Here is a 16,096-nt window from a genome sequence, read left to right on the forward strand (position 1 = left end):
GTGAAAATTATCAACTTTATTATTTAAACAAGTAAAAGTCTCTGGAGTTTAATTTTTAATATGTTTTTAAAAGATATGAATAGATTATACTAGTCTCATTAAATCTTGTGGCAATCCTAAATAAAGTATTAGCTAACTATATACAACAGTATAGTAAAAGAATAATTCACCTTAACCAGGCTGACTTATTACAGGAATTCCAGGAATGCAAACCAGGGTCAAACATTACAATACCTACTAATGTTATTCACAACAACAGATTCCTACGTGATAAAAACAAATGAGAAAATATTACATTAAAAAATCCTATTAATAAATGGAACAAAAACCAAAAAGAAAAACATAACAGGCATAAACTTAAGAAATGTGCAAAAGCTATAAAATTCCTATGAAACTGTACTCAGGGACATTTTTAAAAAGAACTGAACCAAAAAGGTAACGCCCCAGACTTCTCTTATCATGGATGATGTGGTACATATCACAATTACTGGTTCCAGTTTTTCAACCCTCCCTGAGTACGTGTCTTCTGCCATGTAACTAACTACAAAAGTTGGAGTGTACCCTACTGCTTCTTGACTAGGGACTTGGACATTTTTCTTATATTGGCCAATGGAATGTGAGCAGGAATAGCAGTGTACCAGCCTAAATTTTAGAGGCACTGCATATTTCTGCTTGTTGTCTGGCACCTGCTATCAGTACAAGAAGAATTTCCTCTGGGTAGCGGCTGCTACTTGTTGTGAGTCTGGGGGAAACACTATTGGAGGTGACAAGAGTCCAAACTGCAATGATGTGCCACATTCACCCAGCTGCATCTGAACTGAAGCAGGGCCCCAGCCAAGCCTTGCCTGAGATCAGCAGACCCTCGATGACCCACAAAAATGTGAGTAAAGAATACTTATTATTATATGTCCTGACATTTGTGGTTGTTTGCTATACACCAATAGCTGCCTGATATAATAATGGTCATTTTTGGGAAAGAAAATTTTTTTTCCCCACAAATGACTACAAATTTAATGCAATTCAAACCAAAATCTTCTATGGCTTCTTTTTTATTATTTTGTAAATTGATTATGACAGTCAAGAGCAAAAAAAAGAACCAACAAAACTGTTATAAGAGAAACATGGAGAAACCCCGTCTCTACTAAAAATACAAAAAATTAGCAGGGCGTGGCGGTGGGTGCCAGTAATTCAAGCTACTCAGGAGGCTGAGGCAGAAGAATCACTTGAACCCGGGAGGCGGAGGTTGCAGGGAGCCAAGATCGCGCCATTGCACTCCAGTCTGGGCAACAGAGCAAGACTCTGTCTCAAAAAAAAAAAAGAAAAGAAAAGAAAAGAAACGAAACATGATGGAGAACTTGTGATAAGAATTATCAGAGTCCATTGAAAACTGAGGAGAGAATAGGCTCACTTAAAAAAAAAAAAAAGCATATTTAGAACCAGTTATATACCAAAGAAAAACAAGAGCTTTTAGCATATGAAAAATTGCTCAATCTCAACACAATAAAAGAAATGAAAATAAAAATGAGATACCTCTCTTTCAGATTGCTTGAAAAAAAAAAAATACACGCACTGAAAATGGCCAGAATTGGTGAGGATAAGGTAAGGGATCATTCAATAGACTACTAGTAGGAGTGTAAATTAGTACAATTTCCTAGGAGAGCAATTTGGCAGTGCCTATCAAAATTTTAAATGTATATACTTGAGGGAGAGACTACAATTTGTCTCCTCAAATTCATTCTCTCCTTATTTGCTTGGGCATGTGGCTAGCCAACACTTCCTAGATATCTTTGCATTCAGAGGTGGTCAACGTGAAATAAAGTAATATATGCCATTTCTGGGCCTGGGCTTTTATAAAAAGTGGAATGACTTCTCTACATTATCTTCCCCTTTCTGCCAAGTGTTATGAGGTGTTAGGAGATGGCAGGACTGCAAGATGGAAAGTGTTTAGGTCCATTAAAAACAGTGTGGAGCAAAGCTGCCTGATCACTTCTAACATTTACCCAAAACAGTTACATATGGGGAAACATTCTTCTATTACACTGAATCATTATATGTTTAGATCTGTTTTTGTAGCAGCTTAGCCTACCCTAACAAATACAGTATCTTGGATTCAACAATCTCTCCTTTGGGAAACTTCTCTGCAGATATAGTCCTACATGTGTTCAAAGAGGTATGTGTGTATGCATGTGTGTACAGTGCACTATACTGAACAGTGAAAAATAGGAAACTGCTTAGGTGCATACCAATGTGGAGAGATTAAATAAATTATTTGCATTTTCAATTCGTAGAATGCTACTCAGTTTTAAAATGATTAGGGAAAGGAAGAAATAAATAGATGTTCACAGATGACATGAACATCTATGTAGAAAATCTAAAAGAATCAATTAAAAAAAACTCCTGGAATCAACAAGCGATTATAGCAAGATTGTAGGATATGAGGTTAATATATAGTATCAATTGCTTTCCTATGCACTAGCAATGAACAAGTGGTATTTGAAATTAAAAACACAATAACATTTACATTAGCACTCCTTAAAGTAAAATACTTAGGTACATATAAATCTAACAAAATATGTGCAAGATCTCTATGAAGAAAATTTTTAAATTCTGACAAAAGAAATCAAGGAAAAACCAAATAAACGGAGAGATATTCCATGTCATGGATGCAAAGACAATATAAGATGTTAGTTCTTCCCAATCTGATCTGTAAACTAACTCAATGCAATCCCAATCAAAATCCCAGCAAGTTATTTTGAGGATACTGACAAACTCATCCTAAAGTTTATACAGATTAGCAAAAAAACCCAGAATAGCAACATACTATTGAAGGAAAAGAGCAAAGTTAGAGGTCTGACATTAGTTGACCTCAAGACTTACTATAAAGCTTCAGTAATCAAGAGAGTAGTGTGGTATTGGTGAAAGAACAAACAGGTCAATGGAACAGGGTAGAAATCACAGAAATAGACTCACATAGATAGTAAACTGATGTTTGACAAAAGAGCAAGGACAATGCAGTGGAGAAAAGACACTCTTTTCAATAAATGGCACTGGAAAAACTGGACATCCACATGGAAAAAATGAATATAGATACAGACCTCACCTTCTTCACAAAAATTAATCTGAAATAGATCACAGAGCTAAATGTAAAACATAAAACTATAAAATTCCTAGAAGATAATACAGGAGAAAATCGGATGGCCTATGGTTTAATGATGACATTTTAGATAATACACAAAAGGCATAATTCATGAAAGAAAGAGTTGATAAGCTGGACTTCATTAAAATTAAAAATTTCTGCTCTGTGAACGACAAGCCACAGACTGGGAGAAAATATTTATCAGATATAGATATATCTGATAAAGGACTGTTTTACAAAATATACAGAGAACTCTTCAAACCCAACAATAACAATCAATCAATTAAAAGATGGGCCAAAGACCTTAACAGACACATAACAAGCAAGATACACAGACTGCAAATAAGCATATTTAAAAATGCTCCACATCATGTCATCAGGGAAACGCAAATTAAAATTAAAATAACAACGAGATAACACTACAAACCTATTAGAATGGCCAAAATCCAGAACACTGGCAACATCAAATGCTGATGAAGATGTTTTAAAGCAAGAGAAACTCTCACTCATTGCTGGTGGGAATATAATATGGTATAACATTTTTGGAAGACAGTTTGGCAGTTTCTTAGAAAACTAAATATACTCCTACCATATGATTCAGGAATTATGTTCCTTGGCATTTGATCCAAAGGAGTTGAAAACTGATGTCCATACAAAAACCTGCACAAGGTTATAGTAGCTTTATTCATAAATGCCACAATTTGGAAGCAATCAAGATGTCCTTCAATGGATAAAACTGTGGTACATCGAAACAATGAAATATTATTCAGTACTAAAAATAAATGAGCTATCAAGTCATGAAAAGACATGGAAGAAAGTTAAATGCATAATACTAAATGAAAGAAGCCAAGCTGAAAAGGCTACATATTGTATTATTCCATATTACAGGACATTCTGGAAGAGGCAAAACTATAAAGGCAGTAAAAAGAGCAGTGGTTGCAAGGAGTTGGGGAGATGGAGGGATATATAGCGGATACACAATAAAGATAATTTTTAGGGCAGTAGAAATATTCTGTATGATACTATAATGGTGGATACATGTGATTACACATTTGTCCAAACCACTAGAATGTACAACACCAAAAGTGAACTGTAATATAAATGACGGACTTTGGGCGACTATGGTGTAAGTTCATCCACTGTAACAAATGTACCACTCTGGTGGGAGATGTTGATAATTAGGCAGACTATCTATGTGTGGAGGCAAGGAATATATGGGAAATCTCTGTACCTTCTGTTTAATTTTGCTGTGAACCTAAAACTACCCTAAAAATACTGTCTATTAAAAAACAGTTTGGTGTATCTATGTGAATAGGTATAAAATGATATCTATGAAATACCCTCTTAAAGAGAAAAACAAGTTTAAAAGTACATTATGAGTCTATTTATTATTTTTAAAACACCCTCAAAATATATACATATTTTTAAAATATATAGAAACCATACACACACACACACACACACACAGTGCCTAGAAAAAAAATCTTGAAAGATATAAACATCAAAAAATTACTAGTACCCAAATTGTGGCCTTCAAATATCATTTCACACTAAAAGAGATTAGATTGCCCTGGACAAATGACTGATACCTACTTGGGGAAGTAATACACAAAATGAGCTTGGACAGCTTGTCGTACCAAATAGCAAAGTAACTATCAAAGACTACTAGAATCATGTCAAAAGGACTTAAGAACAACTTGAAGAAGCTCCTAATAGTCAGAGAAAAGACTGTGCAATTATAATGACTGAAATGTCCAGAAGCACTCATCTAAATCCATGGTATGTAAAACAAACAAACCTGAGCCACTAATCAATTACCAATGAAGGATGCTAAGGAATTCTTGGCATTTTTTTTTAAACCTGGAAATAACGGAAAAGACTTCAGCATCTTATCCTACTTTTCTTATATGAACCATACCACTCAGTAACTAACCAGGAGATGAGAAGTTTTTCTTTATAGGTATTCTAGCTAAGAAACAAAGAAAGAATGACAGAATTCAAATGTAACCCTACTACAATCCCTATGAATCAAGCACCTAGTTATTGAGCATGAATAACTGCTGATTTCACGAAAAGAGACAGACAAGCAGACATTCTGTCACTGTGATGAAAGACAACAGTACCACTCATGAAGTAATTGCCAAAACAACAAAATTGAATGTGAATTTAACCAAACCTCTAGATCCAACTACCAACTTACAGGAAATACAGAGGATAAAACAACAAGTTGTACTACACCATGGCAGACAAACAACAAAATCTAGATCATGGAAAATGCTACAGGACAAAACACTGGTTTCTTCAACTTAAAAAAATGGCAAGAAGAAAAAGAGAAGGGAAACAGGGAAATAGAAAAGGCAGGAAGAAGGAGGGAGGGAGAGGGAAGAGGGGAAGGAGAAAGGAAGGGAGAGAGAAAGAAAGAGTGAGAAAGAACTCACAGAGACAGGGAGAGAGCCTAGAGACTTTAAAGATATAAACCAATCACAATATGTGGACTTATTTGGATCCTGATTAAAAAATAATTTATTTAAAAAACACAATATTTGAGACTATTGGTAATTTGAACACTGGATAATTGATATTAAAAAGCTATTTTTAATTTTTTATATGTGATAATGATATTGTCATGTTGTAGAGGGAAAAGAATTATCCTATTTTTTCAACACATCTTATGATATTTACAAATGAAATGATGCAGAGTTTTGAATTTGCTTCAAACTGAAAATTAAAGCCAACAAGCAAACGGGAGTTTAGTCATGTGGTGACAGTAGCTAGGGGCAGGAAACAGATAAAGAGTACCTCATGATGTTATTCTGTCTGCTTTTACATAAATCTGAAATTCTCCATAATAAATGATAGACGATCTTAGCAAAGATGTTACCAAGATGTTCGGCCCTGAGATAGCCATTAATATTTTGTCAGATATGAATAAAAGTTAGACATGCTTGCAAGTCACTTATTCTCAAGATTCTAAGACTATAAACCTTAATCCAAACTGAAGTAAAGGTGACTTTCTATGCAATTTATACTTCATTTGTATCTTGAAAGTATCTTGCCTATTGTTTGCATGAGAAGTTCTATTAAGACATTCTGATTTTAAAGGTATATTTGTATTACCTATGAAATTTACTTTTCTGTAATTTCAGTATTAAGTGACATGAATTCATCTGTTAGAAAGTATTGATTTGTGACTCAAATATATTTATTCTTGATCTCATGGCTTTAAAGTCACTGACACATAAATCATATCTATGTGTCAGTGACTCCAAAATACTAGCTATAGCCTAGACCTCTCACAAGAACTCCAGATTCAGACACCCAGCTGCCTGCCCATACATCCATCTCTACTTTGACTTCTCATAGGCATTTCAAACTTACAATGTTGAAAGCTAAACTCCTTACCTGCCCTGAAACCTTCTTTTTCCATAATCACGCTGTCCAGCTGAAGCAAACTCTATCCTCTAGTACAAGTAGTGGGTAAGAGCACAGACTCTGGGACTATAGTGCTCTGGATTTGAATCCTGACTCCACCATTAAGTAACTGTGTGGCTCTGGAGAAACTTCTTAACCTCTTTGTACCTTAGTCCATTCAGTTGTAAAACAGAAATACTAATAGTACCTTCCTCTTAGGGTTACCCTAGGAATAAATAGCACTTCCTATGAGCCAGGCATTCTGAACACTTCACAACAGTTCATTATCATCATTGTTGTTGTTATTCTGGTAGTTCAGGCCAAAAACCTTGGAATCACCTTAAACTATTCTTTCTCTTACTCCTAAACAAAATGCTACAGGTCCAGATTCCAATCACTTCTCAAAGCACTTCCACCACAACTATACTGGGCCTGCCCCGACCATTTCTCAATGATGGCAACAGCTTTCAAAAGGTTCTCCCTGCTTCTGCCTTTGCCTGCTTGCCCACAGTCTGTTTTGCACATGGCAGAGTGATTCTTTTAAAACAGAATTTAGATGATGGCACTCCTCTGCTCAAAACCCTCCAGTAACCTCATGCTTCAGAAGAAAACCCCAAATCTTTATATGGCTGACAAGACCCTTCACCATCTAGCACAGGCTCACTCCCACCCTTTGTCTCAGACCTCACACCTTACTCACCTCTCTTACTCCTTCCCACTCCTCAAACATATGACATGTGCTCCCACCTCGGGGACTCTGCATTTGCTTTTCCTTCTTTCTGCAAAGTCTTCTCTCAAATATCTGCATGGCTTACTCCCTTACCTTCTTTAGAAGATGGCTCAAAGGTCTCAGCCTTCCATGACCATCCCATAAGATTGAACCCCTCAACACTCCCCATCTCTTTCTTGGTTTATCTTTTCCCCATAGCACTTATACTTTCTAACATACTACACAATATACTTATTTGGTGTGCTTAGTATATGGTTCCTTTCACTTAAATATAAGCTTCATGACCACAGGATATTGGCCTGTTTGCCTAAAAAGAGTGTCTGTCTTAAACCAGGAATCAAATATTTATGTAAATCAATAAATTCAATGTTTAAAAGCAGTATGATTTTAAGTATTTCCTCGGTTCCACACTGTTTGAAAAAAGTCAAATTTAAAAACCCTTATAAAAAAATTCACAGATGTCGCTTTTTCTCAAAATTATAACCAAATCCAAAGAGACTTGTGTCATCTTTTATTACTTAACCTTTGTGCTGTCTCAACTGTCTGGTCCCAATCCTGCAAGGCTAGTTGTAATTTCATTTTCTTAAGAAAAGCAGGAAGGAAGCTCGGAAAGTTCACGATTATCTGGTTCACAGTCTCCAGGGCACCTGAATAATTCTGGCGCATCTCAAGGCATTGTGCCTAATGGAAGGGAAAAAAAGTGATATCCAAACTGTGATCTTTCACATCAAAGTTCTCATAACGCACAGCAGGCAGAGTATGAGCGTTTAATACTTACTTTTCTGTGAGGAGCAGTTATCACTTTTTAAGTTTTGTCAAAACAAAATTTTAAAACATCACAGAATGATACAAATACATTATATAAGCTATTGTGTTTTAAAATTTACTTTTAAATGGCTGAAAAACATGATTAAAGGATAAAATTTTTAAAAATGTTCTCGGAAATACCATAAAATAATGTTTCCATTTAAAACAGGAAAATTATCTTTTTAGATTAAAATGTTTCCAGGAAATTTTCAAGTAGCATCTAAAATTTTAAGAAATTTTAGAAATTTTGCATCTTTTTTAAGAAATTATTTTCAGGTTAAAGAATATACGATTTTAAAGAACAAGCAAAATACAGTTCAAACAAATCCCTCTACTTCAACATTTTTCACTTCTATGAATTATCTGAAGGAAATAATTGGACAAGACCATAAGGAAGTATATAGATGATATTTATGGCAGAATTGTTTATGTATAAAATAATCCCAAATGTACCTAGAGGAGAAAATTATAGTATATCTAATTTAATAAAATGTTAAGTAATCATTAAAAATGATGATATAAATTTGTAGACGTAGATTTACTGACATGAAGAGATATTATATATAATAGTTTAACTGGTTATTTCCAATGGTGATGCTCATTTTGTCATTCAGATGTTATTGTATTTTCTGAAAAAAAGTTTTACTATGTTCATGTATCTCATAGTCAGAAAAAATAAAGCTATAAATATAGTTAGTACATTAAAAAGAGATCATGAGGCAAATTTTTATCAACTAGCTTTTCTTTAAGAGAAGGAAAATGATCAAGAAAAGTATATGGCCAATTTCTTCAGCAGTGCTATTAGGTAAAACTTGAGGGTAGTGGGCCTGAACACAAGATGTTCAACAGGCTTACTGTCCACACAAAGTGACAGGAAAAGTGATGTGGAGACATTAACAAAAGTCAAAACATGAATCCTCTCCCCTTCTTTTTTATCCCTCCAAATTACTGCTTATCTAACAGACTTGTTCCCAACATATAATTTCTTTTTGCTGAGTCAAAAAAAAATTAAGGCATTTAGATAGCATCAATGGGGATTGAAGAAAGGGTCCTACTTAAATATTTCCACCCATCATTAAGTTCTAATGACTCCTTCAATTGCTCATCCCTCAAAATGTATGTCCGATCATGTTATTTCTCTGTTCAAAACTTTGTATTGGCTGCCTGTCTCTCTAACTGAAGGTAGAAGCCAAAGGCCTTACAGAACAGGCCAGGCCCACCACTCCTCCTCACCCCCATCCCACCTTTCTTCCTCAGGCCTTCACTTCTGTTCTCTTTACTCAACCCACTTTGGCCTCCTTACTAGCCCTGAATACACCTTAGGGTACCTGAACTCATCATCTCCTCTATTTGAAATACTTTCCCCAGATGCCTGCAGGGCTTTAACCCTCACCTCAATAAATGTGTTTGCTCAAATGTCACTTTCCCCGACCACTTCATGTAAAACTGGAAGTTCATGCCCTAGCTTTTCCAGCTGCATTTTCCATTATACTTATCACCTTCTAATATACCATATAACTTACTTATTTTGTTTATTGTCTGCCTCCATCAGTAGGATATAAGCTCCATAAAAACAAGAGGTTTTCTCTTGCTCAGGGTTTCTAATATCTAGAGGGATGCCTCACATACATAAGACACATAATAAATGCTGAGGAAAGAATGTGTGAACCAAAACAACAACAACAATTAACAGTTACAGCTGATCCAGGATTCAGGAACTCTGGCAGGGAATACATTTCTCTAGTGTATTGCTCGTTGTCCTACACAAATGCCAGTCCACCTTACAGCTGTGAGCTGACAACAGTATCACGAAAATTATCAACTTTTTTGAGCTACTTGGTTTTGTCAGGTTTAAAATATATTATGAATATATTTTGAAACATGATTTATTTACCCTAACTCCAACTCACTTTACCCAGCAGAGCAAAAGTATCATTCCCATCTTGGAGTCCCTCTTCAAAATACTTCAGTGCTTTTTTAGTGTAAGGCTCTTTTCCTCTTGTAATATCAAGCCATGCTTTCAAAACGTGTCCCTGTAAAATGAATAATTCTATTTTTACTTTTTTAGAAATGAAAGAAATAAATGTTAATGAAAAAGCCTAATGTCATTTTTCTGGCAATTAATAACAAAAAGGACTCTATCAAATATGTTATGAACAATAAAATTCTGTTAGTGAAATCACTTTTGAACCCTTGCCAGCCTAGTGTCTTGGGAACTATACTACAAATTTCAGCCTTTAACATTACTATTAAGCTCAATATTAAAATTAAGAAGCTTATCAAATATTCCATTAGTGTTAAAACCATTATTTTCTCTGAGACTTTGCTAGTACTTGACAATTAATAACACTTAAACATGAAATTCAATATATAGATGAGAATTTGTTGTCTCTTTTTGGACAAACGGTCTAAATGAACTAAGATGAAATAACAGAAGAAGCCTTGCTTCACATATCTTAAAGATTCAGATAATCTGGCAACAATCTTCTTAACCTCTTTGATTAGTCCATTGAATTTCAAATGACAGGTGGATGGCCTGAGAAATTATAAACTGAAGAACTCATGGATATTTATCTTTATACATGTTAGTGGGCCAATGGGTTGTAAGACATATGGGATTGAAAACAAGATGAAAACTGGTTATTTTTCTCTTTAAGGTCAAATAAAAAACTGTGAAATGTGCTTTTTCTATTAAAAAAATCTAGGTTAACTGACAAATTTATAAACCTTTAACTAAGACTATATTTACCTCCCTGTATTTCACCTGAAAATACAAATAAGGATCTTAACCAATGCTATGTGCTAAATCAGTGCCATCATTGAATGGTTTTAACTATTGTCTCTGTGTGGATGATTCCCAACCTATATTTCTAGCCAAAAACCTCTTCTAAATTTTTCTTTTTCCAGAAATTCATCTGCTATCTCCATCTTACTGTTCTGCCAGCACCAGAAATACAGCATGTCTTAAGACAAATAGATCACTTCCCTTTAAGATTAGTTTCTTATGCCAATGTATTTTCTATTTATGCTAACTGGTCTCTAATTTTTTTAGGCTTAAAGCCTCAAAGACATCCTAATACGTGACAACTTGTTATCTTTCTAAACTATTATCAGTTCACAGGTCCCGTGGGTATTTAAAAATTTTGAACTTTGTACTCACTGTACAATATTTTAGTGTAGTGCCTCAAAACCTTCTGCAAGGAAGTACTATCTTTTTCTTTTCGCTGCATTTCAGTCTATTCTCAAGCCACTTCATCCAAGAAAGCATTGTCTAATTAATCTTCTGGATTTACACTCTAATAAAATCACTACCATAGTTAAAAGTCTTCAATACCCTCTCAATGCATGTCAATCAGATACAAATATTTTTAACTAGCAGTCAAGATCCTTCAATTTGTCTCAAGTTACCTCTCCAAGCTTTTCTTCCCTTCTCGTTATCAACGTATCCTGTGTTCCATCAAATATGAGTATCTTAGTGTACCCTCATGTAACATGTCTCATTTCCATCTATTATTTCTCACCTTGGGAGTATCTACTTCCCTTTCCCATAATCTTTGCCTGTTGAAATTGTATCCATCTTTCAGGTTTTAGCTCAAATGCTAGTTCCTTCAAAAAAATTCTTTCACATTCTCTTAACACTTAAGCGTGTGATCTCTCCTTAATTTAAAACAGTGCCTAGCACAAAGTAAGCAAGCAATAAATGTTAGCTATTATTTTCTTGCATACTTTAATCACATATGTCTCATATCATCTATCATTTTTCTCACAGTATTAGCTGGGGATGTGCTCTATGCACTACTGGGTTATTCATTCATGAAAGCAAAGTTTATGTATTATTTTCCTTTGCATTACTAACAGTACAAATAATGGTGCCTTGTATCTAGAGCTGTTCAATAAGGAGAGAGGGAGAAAGGAAAGGACAAAATATGGAGGGAAGGAAAAAAAGGTAGAGAAAAAGAAAGAGAAAAACAGAGAGAAGGAACCAGGCAGGGATCTTTGAAGACTCAGTAGCATAAAACTAACCTTAGAGAATTCCTGTTCTACAATACGCTATTAACCATATTGATAACCATAAATGGGTTAAAATAAAGCTGTTATTTACAAAGTGGCAATAGAGTGAACAATAATAAAGAGCTAAACCACAGATACTACTGGATATATCAATAACATAAGCATTTTTTAATGTTATTATTTTAAACTCAGAAAAATAGCTACCTGTTTACTACCATCTGATATTTTGATCATTCTGTCAATATATTCCCTTGCTTTATCATGGCGACCAATGTGCCATAAAAATAAGCCTGCATGGTATAAGGCTTTCTCTCCAGCTCCTTTACGTTGTTCCTTCACTCTGGCATCTGATTCCAGAATAGCTTCTCTATCTGGTAGGGGAAAATGATATTAAATAAAAATTAAATTCTGGATCAGGTATTTATAATAGGTCAGATAATTAACAAGGCAAAAAATTTACTTCTCTCTATAGTGGTACTGTCTAATAGAAATAAAATGCAAGCCATATATGTAACTTAAAATTTTCTAGTAGCACTATCAAAGAAATAGAAAGAAACAACTAATCTTAATGTTTTACTTAGCCCAATATATCTAAGATATAATTTCAATGCATCATTGACATAAAAATTAATGAGATATTTTGCATGCTTTTTCCTTACTAACTGTGAAATCTGGTATTTCATAATAACAGCACATCACAATTAAGATGCTAAATTTTGGCTGGGCGCAGTGGCTCACGCCTGCAATCCCAGCACTTTGGGAGGCCAAGGCGGGCGGATCACGAGGTCAGGAGATCGAGACCATCCTGGCTAGTACGGTGAAACCCTGTCTCTACTAAAGATACAAAAAAAAAAAAAAAAATTAGCCGGGCGTGATAGCGTGCACCTGTAGTCCCAGCTGCTGGGGAGGCTGAGGCAGGAGAATGGCGTGAACTCGGGAGGCGGAGCTTGCAGTGAGCAGAGATCGCGCCACTGCACTCCAGCCTGGGTGACAGAGCAAGACCCCGACTCAAAAACAAAAACAAAAGTTAAATTTTATTTAAAAATACTTGATTTGTAGTTTTCATAAAACTTATGGCTGAAAAGCAGATTTTTAGACTCAAGTTATTCCTAAATAAGTTTTCTAATAACTGAATCAAGTATCATTTTTAAGTTTAAAAAGTAATTAGAATTAAATAAAATTTCAAATTCAGTTCCTCAAACTTGGTAAAAAAGCTGTATATGGCCAGACATGGTGGCTTACACCTGTAATCCCAGCACTTTGGGAGGCCGAGGTGGGTGGATCACCTGAGGTCAAGAGTTCGAGACCAGCCTGGCCAACATGGTGAAACTCCATCTAAAAATAAAAAACAAAAATAGATGGGCGTGGTGGTGGGTGCCTGTAATCCCAGCTACTTGGGAGGCTGAGGCAGGGAGAATTGCTTGAACCCAGGAGGCAGAGGTTGCAGTGAGCCTAGATTGCACCACTGCACTCCAGCCTGGGCAACAGAGGAGGTATATGGTTAAGGATCACTGTAATACACAATATAGCTATAGAGTTTACATCATTCCCAAAATAGAAAGGCTGTATATACTAATATTTTTTAATAATAAGACTTGTAAAAATGTATAATGGTTCTAACCACAATTATTAGGAACAGGTCCAGTACTGGTACTCAAAGTATTAATAATTCTTAAATACAATTCTAAAATATATAAACATGCCAGCTACTGTTATGGGTCAGTAAAAAGACGGCATAATTGCTGTTATAGTTTAATACTGACTGCTCCCTTAAATAGATAACTCTATTCACTTACATTAAGTCTATACACTCTCTCTCTCTCCCCTCCCCCATATATATATATATATATATATATATATATATATATATATATATATATATATTAGTATCTGCTTAGGACACAGAAGTCAATTACACCCAAACCCTGGATGGAATCAGAATCAGAATCAGCCATGCAATGAGGAAGAAGAAATGTAAGTTGCGGCCTGTGATTCCAACAGTTCTCTTTCTGGAATGGCTACCAAGAGAAAGGTATGTGACTCTTCCTTTCAACTCTAATGATACAAATTTAAATGTGAAATTAACAAGGTACAATCTAATGAGTTAAGGAAACAAAACTGTTTCTGTAAGTCTACAGATTGCTTAGCAAGAAGACCCTTTTCTCCTCTCCCCACTCCCCACCCCTACAACCCCTTCAGAAGTGTTCATTAAACAGCCATGATACAGAAACAGAAATAAGAAAGCAAACAAACAAAAAAAACCACCACCAGGCAGAAGCAGGCAGTGTACAGGAAATCTTTCCTACTCAGATTTCCATCACGTCCCTAATGAGGTATCAATCAGCTCTAACACCGTCTGCACAAAGCTGTTGAAAGATCTCAGCCTTTTTATAAGCAGGGTTTACATCAGCATCCTGGAAGGAATGTATACTAACAATCTAGGACCTTCCTAGGCAGTATTTACAGACATCTGGGCCCCTACTAGAGCTCAAGTCCATTCAGCATCATCCTTGGTGCAAAGCAGAGTTAGTACTCAGGTTCCTCTGAACAGTATTTCTGATTCTGTCATTTCAGTGTCCTGCAAATCACAGTGTCCAACAGAATCAACACTGGTAAGAATAACCAATTAAATAAAAACTTGATTCTAATAATAAATTATTTTGTACTAATTTCTTTAATCTATACTAACTACAGCTCTCCCATGAAAATTTTCTGCTCTAGCTAAACACACTCCCACTGGAGTACGGGGAAAGGGGATCCACAGAAGAGCCTAATCCTGAACCACTTCCATGTATTTGCCCATCCATTTCTCCTCTCTGGCCAATACTCTTCATATTCAAATTCTACCAGTCCTTCAAAGATCAGATTAAGTTCCAAAATTTCAAAAGCCTTCTCAGCCTACTCTTACAGCTGAATAGTGCATACCAACTTCAATTAATTATAAACTCATTTGTTTCATTTTGTATTATTTAATAGAAACATTGGAATTTAATCTTTGTGTATTTTACATTTTGTTTTCTCCACTAGATTACCAACTTGATGACATGAACCACTTATTACAATTCTTTTGTAGCTTGTAACTGTATTAGGCACCGTTTCTTGAAGAAATTAAGAACATATTTACATGTTTTAAATAACTTTGTATTGATTTGCATATGTATGAAGGAGGTATGTCATACTTGGCTTTAGAAAAAAGTCTCGTCTAATATTCAAGGAACCAGTCTGTGACCTTTGTTTATTATGTAATTTTTTGAAACACAATCTATATTTACAATCCTATTAGCTGTTACTGGATATATATATATGGAAGAATATAACACTACTTCTTATTACATACAATTTGGATACTCTTCTGCCTTCGTCATTAACTATACATTAAGACAGTTCACATAACTTTATTTTTTATTTTCTGTTTTTTTAGAGAATGAGGTCTAACTATGCTGCCCAGGCTGGCCTCGAACTCCTGGGCTCAAGTAATCCTTCACCTCAGTCTCTCAAGTTGCTGGGATTACTGGCTTGAGCCACTGTGCCTGGCAGTTTCCACAACTTTAATTGCTGGTTTATGTATAAATTTCCTTCTATAATCTAGTCAGAATCTAGTCAACCTACTACTGCATAAAAATTTGCTGAATATCTCCCAAGAGCTAGCCCTCATAAAGGGTTTTAAGGCTCTCAATAAGCTTAATATACAGAAATAAACTGCATTGGCTGTATATTTGCACAAAAGTTGTAAACTTGGCTGCTGCAGAGCAATTTATGTATATACGGTACCTGTTTCTTTGGCTGTCCTTTTTTTGTATAACAATTACTAATATACATTCCCTTTTATCTAAAAAAATCCCTATGTACTAATGAAACCTCTGCCAGAGGATATAAGGAACACGAAAATAGTATAAGACACATTTCTTGTGCCTGATGAATTTACACCCTTGTCAGGAAGATAAACATATGTATAAATTGTACCTACAGAAAATACATAATATAGTGTGATCAGACTGAAT

At 35.1% G+C, this 16,096-nt stretch overlaps 1 protein-coding gene and 1 long non-coding RNA gene across 7 annotated transcripts in view; one reads left to right on the forward strand and one right to left on the reverse strand.

Annotated features, from left to right (window-relative positions):
- The window catches only part of TTC21B (tetratricopeptide repeat domain 21B), a 96,601-nt gene that overhangs the window by 75,456 nt on the left and 5,049 nt on the right, over positions 1 to 16,096 (reverse strand). For all 6 annotated transcript variants that reach the window (XM_003824318.5, XM_055108692.2, XM_063595425.1 and 3 more), the window contains exons 4-6: positions 12,300 to 12,466; positions 9,995 to 10,117; positions 7,801 to 7,958 (exon numbers count right to left, since the gene is read on the reverse strand). In XM_003824318.5, coding sequence (XP_003824366.2) covers positions 7,801 to 7,958; positions 9,995 to 10,117; positions 12,300 to 12,466 — 448 coding nt within the window. The remainder of the gene's footprint in view (positions 1 to 7,800; positions 7,959 to 9,994; positions 10,118 to 12,299; positions 12,467 to 16,096) is intronic.
- Positions 103 to 15,105, forward strand: LOC130541284 (uncharacterized). The gene is made up of 5 exons (XR_008955323.2): positions 103 to 880; positions 1,542 to 1,599; positions 13,983 to 14,127; positions 14,670 to 14,707; positions 14,817 to 15,105. It is a non-coding gene; the product is annotated as an uncharacterized LOC130541284 (long non-coding RNA).

The sequence above is a fragment of the Pan paniscus genome, chromosome 13 (assembly GCF_029289425.2).
Source record: "Pan paniscus chromosome 13, NHGRI_mPanPan1-v2.0_pri, whole genome shotgun sequence".
Lineage (NCBI taxonomy): Eukaryota > Metazoa > Chordata > Mammalia > Primates > Hominidae > Pan > Pan paniscus.